Consider the following 8452-nt stretch of genomic DNA (forward strand, 5'->3'; position numbering starts at 1 on the left):
ATTTCAGCTCATGAAACATGGGACAAACACTTTAGATGTTGCGTTTATATGTTTGTTCAGTATATATCTGCTACATGATTTATGTGACATAATTCTTTTGACGGAACGTTGGTGGAGCGTGGCAAAGATGCGTCTCCCCAACAGCACCCTGGGGAGGCGCGCTGGGAATGGACAAGCTAAATATTTTGCGCCCCAGCCTTTGACAGAGTGGGCACAGGTTATCACAGGGCGGCACCAGAGCTCAAATAAAAAGCCCATTTGTCACTGGTTGAGAGAAATTGTAAATGTTTGGGGGCAGAATTATTTGTTGTTGGAGGTTCGTCTTGGTCAGTTTAGTATAGAAAATGCCGCCCTCTTCAATCTACCGGCATAGGCAGCTGCCTAATCCTGCTTAATGAGCAGGCCGGCCTTGGGTTTCAGGGTATTTATCAATGACGAGGTTAGATTGGAGGCAGCAGTGAAATGCCCAGTCTGGTAGTTTTGGGGTAGGGGAGAATCAGAAAAGAGAGCCTATGGAGTGTGATGATAGGGTAGCAATGGAGGGTCATTACGGTATGATATGGTAAGTATATATTTTGAAGCTAACTAAAGGACTGTTCGAAGCTTAGAACGTAGTAGGCTACACAATTGTAGCAACACTATATGGCCAGTGATTGTTACAAAATAAGAACATTGAGTTTCAATTATCTGATTGCAGACAATATCATGCCCATCAAGTCCCATCCTCCAGCTACACACGTTATAATCTTATTGTATTGCAATGTATCTCTATTATGTACATTCCTGATCATCTGCTTTTTTAAGGTAAAAAATAAATGAAAACAGATGTAATTGACACTGATTGGGTTCTTATTTCATTGATGCAAGTACCACAGTAAAAGAACATTGGCAACCAGTTAGCAGGACACAAAATATGACACAAATTTGAGTGTTTATTGATTTGCTGGCAATTCTATGCAATGACCCATTGTGGTTTATAAAGAGTGGTATTCAAGAGTGTTTCTAACCAAGGTGAGACGCTGTCAGGGTCTGCATTGCCAGACTCTCGTTGTTGGACATATTGACCAATACATCTTGACATTGTTTGTCTTTCAGAGAAATAAAATGGAGGTTAATTTACTTTGTTGGGTCCCCTTGCGCTTTATTCCTGCCTTAATCGATGGCCCTCGAATGGGGAAACATTGATTGCCTAGCAGCCAGATTGTGTGTGAGGCAGAGAGACACATCAGCCTGCACATAAGTGTTACTCTGAAGAAATATGCACATTTCAGCAGGGAGACATACACATGGGCACATGCATGTGTGTAAACATGTACACACACACATCAACACACACATATGCACACTTGCACACACACAGATGTTTTCATGGGCAATCGCAGCAGGAGTGTATGATGAATCATCAGCTGGAGACAATCTCAGATTTGTGATAGTGAGACAGTGATAGCAACCTGTATGCCCTACTGTTGACAGCCATGGGAGTATAGAGTATCAGCACACAGTATTATTTCCTCCAGTTTGCATCATAGGTATACATCTTTTTATGCATCTGCAGCAGATACGGCTGCCACTTAATTGACACGAATGCCATCCTGTATTGCAACAATCAGACCATAGGGCTCATGTAACCTTCCCACGAATGTGACCAAGGATAGAGTCTGGTGATTTCTGCCTACTTGTGGAGTTGCTATTCACTCAAGAAACATGTCTCAATTGTGTATGATTTATACCACTAAAGCGACAAACTAATTGCAATGAGTGTACACACACATTACTAAAATTAAGTTGGGTTCATACTTCTTATTGGAGTGAATTTAAGGGAGGTTTGATCATTAGCTGCTGTGGAAGCACAAGAAGAAAAGCATAAAGCAGCAGAGACACCTACAGGCTCCAGTGGAGAAAGTGCTTCTTCTGGTTAAAGAAGCAAAAATTGGCACTCAGATAAAGTTTCAGACTTCATCATGCGTCATTGGTTGTAAGCACAAACTTAGCCTAAAAAAACTTGTCAGTAAATCATATTTATTTTGGGCCATGGCTCTTTTTAATAATTTGTCTTTTACACTCCATTGTTTGTACCTTTTGGTATCTATTTTTGAATAGTTTTATTTCCGTTGTATATATATATGTAAACACTACCGTTCAAAAGTTTGGTGTCACTTAGAAATGTCCTTGTTTTTGAAAGAAAAGCAATTTTTTTTGTCCATTAAAATAGCACAAAAATGATCAGAAATACAGTGTAGACATTGTTAATGTTGTAAATGTCTATTATAGCTGGAAATGGCAGATTTTTTATGGAATATCTACATAGGCGTACAGAGGCCCATTTTCAGCAAGTTTATCATTTTAAAAGTCTAATTGATTATTAGAAAACACTTTTGCAATTATGTTAGCACAGCTGAAAACTGTTGTCCTAATTAAATAAGCAATGGCTTTCTTTAGACTAGTTGAGTATCTGGAGCATCAGCATTTGTGGGTTTGATTACAGGCTCAAAATGGCTAGAAACAAATCATTTCTTCTGAAACTCGTCAGTCTATTCTTGTTCTGAGAAATGAAGGCTACTTCATGTGAAAAATTGCCAAGAAACTGAAGATCTCGTACACTGCTGTGTACTACTCCCTTCAAAGAACAGCGCAAACTGGCTCTAACCAGAATAAAAAGAGGAGTGGGAGGCCCCGGTGCACAACTAAGCAAGAGGACAAGTACATTAGAGTGTCTAGTTTGAGAAACAGATGCCTCAAGTCCTCAACTGGCAGCTTCATTAAATAGTACCCGCAAAACACCAGTCTCAACGTCAACAATGAAGAGGCGACTCCGGGATGCTGGCCTTCTAGGCAGAGTTGCAAAGAAAAAGCCCCATCTCAGACTGGCCAATAAAAAGAAAAGATTAAGATGGGCAAAAGAACAGACACGGGACAGAGGAACTCTGCCTAGAAGGCCAGCATCCCGGAGTCAACTCTTCACTGTTGACGTTGAAATGATAAACTTGCTGATAATGGGCCTCTGTACGCCTATGTAGATATTCCATTAAAAATCAGCCATTTCCAGCTACAATAGTCATTTACAACATTAACAATGTCTACACTGCATTTCTGATCAACTTGATGTTATTTTAATGGACAAAAAATGTTATTTTCTTTCAAAAGCAAGGACATTTCTAAGTGACCCCAAACGTTTGAACGGTAGTATATATATGCAGTGTCCTCTTAACTGTGATGGAAATGTACGAGAGAGATAATGTGCATCTACTGTATTTTTGCGTCTTGTTGTTTATTTCCCTTTGTGGCCTCTGGCTGTGCTGCTTGTGTCCCACTTGGCCTTTAGCCCACACAGCATATGGCCAGTAAGTCCATACTTCACACTACCATCATCTTCACTGGATCTCTGCTTAAGTAATGGCATCATTATATTCTAAACAACATTACAAACCTATACAAGTACCTTTTAAGTGGGTATACAAGTACCTTTTAGTGGGTAATTTGAAATTAGTTTTGTCTTAACATGGTTGACAAGCAAACACTTTAAATAGCGTTGCCACAAACGCAATAGTTATGAAGCAAATCGGCAATCATATCTTTCACCAGGAAGAGCCTAAAGCTAGGCTTAATTGTGCCATGATCAGCCACATCTAGTGGACATGAAAAGGTAGTGTTCAATAAAATACCTGAATGACCATCAGGAAAGATGGAAGATGCACGCTGGTGAAAATGTACGATACATAAACTAACTTCCTTACTTCCATAAATATGTGTTGTAAGTGTAAAAAAGCCAATCAATGCACAGTAGTTGTTTCCCTCTCAAACAATAGCCATTAGTTTGAGAGTTAGTATGTAAGTTACTGTGGATCATTTCAAATGACAATTTGTGTAACCCAAAGATTCAAAACTTAATATTTGTGAATGACCATCAATACCACAATAACTATAGGAAGAAAATCAAACAACTGCATGTACTTAAGAAGTATTTTAAGAAGTATTATACATCATGAAAGATAAAGTAACAAAATGAATCAAACACTGGCTGTTACAATATTGTCATTAAGTTTTCCTTATCATTATGAATGACTTCAAATCCACATGGAATCTATCTATTTACTTTACCATAATGTGTGTCAAGCGTCTCAGAGTAGGAGTGCTGATTTGGATCAAGTCCTCACTGTCCATGTAATGTTATTCATTCTTATCTAAAATAGAAAACTGATCCTAGATCAACACTCCAACTCTGAGATGCTTGACACATACGAGCCCCTGGTGTGCCTGCTCTTATACTAGCAATGACACTATGTGGTGGTGATCAGAGCCAGTATTCATAAAGATTACCAGAGTAGGAGTGCTGATCTAGGATCTATTTAGCCTTTTAGATTATAATGAAATGTACATAGACAGGGGGGTAAAAGGGGGGGGACATGGATCCGAGATCTGCACTCTTACCCGGAGACATTTTATCAATACGGGACCTGGTTACATAATTAGACACTTTCAGATGTCCAGTGAGTTCAAGCCAAAGTCAGAGAGCAGCTCTTTGTATTCCTGATGGACAGCAGTACTCTCATGCTCCCACCGCAGTCGAGCCTCAGCCAGTTGGGAGGTCAAACTGTCCAAAGTGTCCTGATAGGGGTCAATCAAGAATTGTTATATCGGAGAGAGGGTGTGTGTGCCAAATAGCACTCTATTCTCTACTTTTGACGAGAGCCAACTAGTGCACCATACAGGGCAAATAGTGCCATTTGGGAAACACACTGGGAATCATTCTCATGAAGAGAAAAACAAGACATACATATAATATCTCAAACTTTATCACATCTATAGCATACGTTGTTATCAAAGATATAATCAGTGATTGCAAAAGTTATGCACAGCATCAATATCATTGCCCGATCTTCATTTTCTTCAGACAGCTAACAAATGTGTTTGCATTCCTTTCATACTCGTTCCCTGTGATAATGTTACAACGTAAGCCCTCTTTGATAAGCTGAAATCAGTTCACTCACATGCAGAATCTTCTCATAGTCGGTCTCCATGTTGTCCAGTTTGTTTTGTAAGTCAGCTATTGTGGTATCCTTCTCCTGCTGCAACTGCTCATGCGCGTTCCTTTCTGCTCTCAACTCCTCCTGACACTGAGCTGAGCACACACACACAGACATCACTTACAATGTATCTGATTATTACTAAAACAACAATTGTTGCAGCTTGAATGAACTGGATATACTGTAGGAAGCTTACATGTGTTCAATAGCTTACCAAGCTGTTCTCGCAGCAAAATGGCCTCATCCCCCAGCTTTTTCACTTTGACCGTCATGTCTGTTTGCATGGTCTTATACTGACGGGTGAGATCTGCAAGGTATGACAGTATTACCTAAAGAGCACCCTACTAATAATAAAGAATAATACATTTTATTTTTTTAGCGCTTTTCAAGACACCTAGGGTGTTTCTCAAAATGCATACTACCGTGCTCGCAAATTGGAGAACGGGAGGGTCGGAGTATGAGTCCAAATCAAAGTCTGCGAAAACGGAGCACACTTCTCGAATGCGTTTTCTGTTTGTACATATCGATGCAAGTTTCAACGGAAAGTATGCAAAGAAATATCACGCAACCACATCAAAAAAATGAAGCAACATTTCTTGAAATCAATGGCGGCCATTATTTGAGCTGACGCGAGAGAAAATACTCTCCGACTTCGGAATGAAATGTTGCCTAGTCACATCTCATATGTTGCCTGACTACAACATTTCATCTAGATACTATAATAAATACATGCTGTGTTCATTTTTGGCACGCTTGCCTGCCTATGTACTGTAGTTCGCAAGCCCATAATAAGTCAATAGGTCTATGAATTTACTCTCTTGCAAAATATTAGTTTTAGGACATGTTTGCCTGTTAAACTATCTGGTTAGCTACATTATTACGGTTCACATATAGCTAGTTGATAGTTATGAAGTAAAACGGTTGCTTTGTGTATATCTTGTTTCGTCTCTATTGCCATTGTTGTCCTGGCTGGAAGACGGTTCAGTGAATGGGTAAGTCCATAGTAAGTCAATATGGCTAACTGGCTAACTAGCCCTGAAGTATTGGTGGCTACCCAGGGAAAATGTACATCTACATTCCATAACAGTAGTTTTAGGTCATTTTTGCCTGTTTAACTAGCTGGCTAGCTAGATTATTACGATTCACATATCTAGCTGATCATTAGGAAGTAAAACGTTTGCTTTGTGTATATCTTGGAAGAAGGTTCAGTGAACGGGGAGGTGAAGTGTGAGGTAATACAGTAGGGGGAGTGCGAGTCCTTCTCAAGTGTATCGTTTTATGCATTCTCCACACTCTCGTCCTTACAAGAATGTACTCAAGAGAACGTGGTCGGGGGAATGCACTCTGAGCATGACAGTGTGGACCACGATAGTATGCACATTGAGTGTGTTTGAGATTGTTCTCTTCCACCAACCTGCACTGACGTCTTTGCGGTCCAGTCTCTCATGGTGGAGCTCCTGCTCCATGTCCCGCATACGAGATCTCAGGTCATGACTGATGGACTGGGCCTGCTGTGCCACATCCCCTCGCAGAGCTGTCGTGTCACACATGGAGTATGTATTTGATCAGTGTGTAAAATAACTTTGGAGTTATTGTTCAATGAATTCATAGTTGTTCATATTGAAATCAGTACAATATCAGAAGTGCTGTGGGATCCCTGTGTAATTATTCTAGTTAGTGTTTTAACCTCCTAATAGGCAGCCTAGTCAAAAGATCGGTTCGTGCGCTTGCCTTCTCCACTGTCATTCCATAAGAAGTTGACAAGAGAGCAGAAACAGACCCGCACCCAGGCTAGTTCATTTGTTCTAATCTGCAGATTATCATGAATTTATAAAAATATATATATATATTTTGAGTTGAACTGATTTAACTGACTTATTTGATGATTGGAGCAGAAACATACCAAGGTTCCCCTTGAATAGCTTTCATTTTAGAGTCGGTGCTCTGCTTTTAATGAACGCATTTTAGGAGCTCTAAAAAGTGGCCGCACTCTAGTGTTCTCACCAAGATGGTCCCTCAGAATTGTTACATCCAATGCACTTCGCCTGTACTTCTCCGCCAATTCATTTCCCCCTGCATGAACACAGTGAATTAGACAATCCTCAGATATGCAGAGCCCAGTTAAAAGTGTGCGCTCTTTCTAACAGGCAAAATAAGGTTTTAAAAAATTACGAAAATGAAACATATTAAATCGGAAATGTAACAGTAAGCAGCCCTGAGAAAAGAAAAAAAACATACCCTCATTTGTTTTCTTATTTTTGGTCTTTGATTTATTGATATTACTTTTCCCTTTCTTCTTCTTTGGAGGCATTATTCTGCTGCAAAATTCCTCTACAACCGATGTGCCTATAAGCAATTGCGCATTGCTTGGCGTCCCGTTGTTGCTGTGGTGACAACGCGTCACATTCATGGAATCCTTATTCAGGAATGCTTTGTAGGTTGAACGCTCCAAAAAGTTTTTCAAGTTAGTAGCCTATAATACCATATGTTCTATTCGGTTGGATTAATTTCTAAGTTTCATTAACAAATATGAAATAGCAGAGAAGCATGTATTTGGTCAACTGAGGACTAAGTTCGTGTAGTGTATAGAGAAATGTGAGATACAATTATTTTATAGGATTTATTTATTAGAATATTCGGTGTAGGGGCATACGCGTTTTATTTATTTAAACATATCCTAGTCCAATCAGAGATTAAAAGCAGGTGAGCTGGTTCTACTATTTTTGGTGTTTTGTGGTGGGAAACTAAGCAAGTCGGGCATATGTCAACCCATAAATAAACAGGCTAGATTTTATAAAAAAATTTTAAAGCTTGCATTCAATTGCCTGGATTTCTTCAGTAAGGGGGTGACTGCAGCTGTTTTGAAGATCAGTGGTACCTCTCAGGTCAGCAGGAACTTGTTGATCAGGGTGGTGACGCTGGCTGAACAAACATAAGCAAGCTAGATGAACCGGTTTTGAGTAGGGATGTAGTCAAGGGAGCAAGTGGTGGCCTTCATTTTAGAGATGATTGACTGCACAGTGGAGGTTTCTACCATTATTATCACTAACGTACAGTACCAGTCAAAAGTTTTAGAACACCTACTTACTCAAGGGTTTTTCTTTATTTTTACTATGTTCTACATTGTAGAATAATAGTGAAGACATCAAAACTATAAAATAACGCATATGGAATCATCTTGGCATTCTCTCAACCAGCTTCATCAGGAATGCTTTTCCAACGGTCTTGAAGGAGTTCCCACATATGCTGAGCACCTGTTGGCTGCTTTTCCTTCACTCTGCAGTCCGACTCATCGCAAACTATCTCAACTTAGTTGGGGGGATTGTGGAGGCCAGGTCATCTGATGCAGCACTCCATCACTCTCTTTCTTGGTAAAATAGCCCTTACACAGCCTGGAGGTGTGTTGGGTCATTGTCCTGTTGAAAAAC

The 8452-nt window shown here is 39.8% G+C and overlaps 1 protein-coding gene across 2 annotated transcripts; it reads right to left on the bottom strand.

Annotated features, from left to right (window-relative positions):
• Positions 1–3946: 3946 nt before the first annotated feature.
• On the bottom strand, positions 3947–7460 carry drc12 (dynein regulatory complex subunit 12 homolog). 2 transcript variants are annotated; one of them, XM_045703472.1, is made up of 6 exons: positions 7263–7460; positions 7029–7097; positions 6439–6558; positions 5221–5331; positions 4989–5119; positions 3947–4605 (listed from the first exon to the last, which is right to left on the bottom strand). In XM_045703472.1, exons 1-6 carry the CDS (start codon positions 7432–7434, stop codon positions 4477–4479), a joined length of 732 nt encoding a protein of 243 aa, XP_045559428.1. In that variant the 5' UTR covers positions 7435–7460; the 3' UTR covers positions 3947–4476. The 2 variants fall into 2 exon arrangements, with proteins under 2 accessions (XP_045559428.1, XP_045559429.1); XM_045703473.1 differs by having other exon boundaries at positions 5239–5331; positions 7263–7451.
• Between the last annotated feature and the right edge of the window lie 992 nt (positions 7461–8452).

The sequence above is a fragment of the Salmo salar genome, chromosome ssa20 (assembly GCF_905237065.1).
Source record: "Salmo salar chromosome ssa20, Ssal_v3.1, whole genome shotgun sequence".
Lineage (NCBI taxonomy): Eukaryota > Metazoa > Chordata > Actinopteri > Salmoniformes > Salmonidae > Salmo > Salmo salar.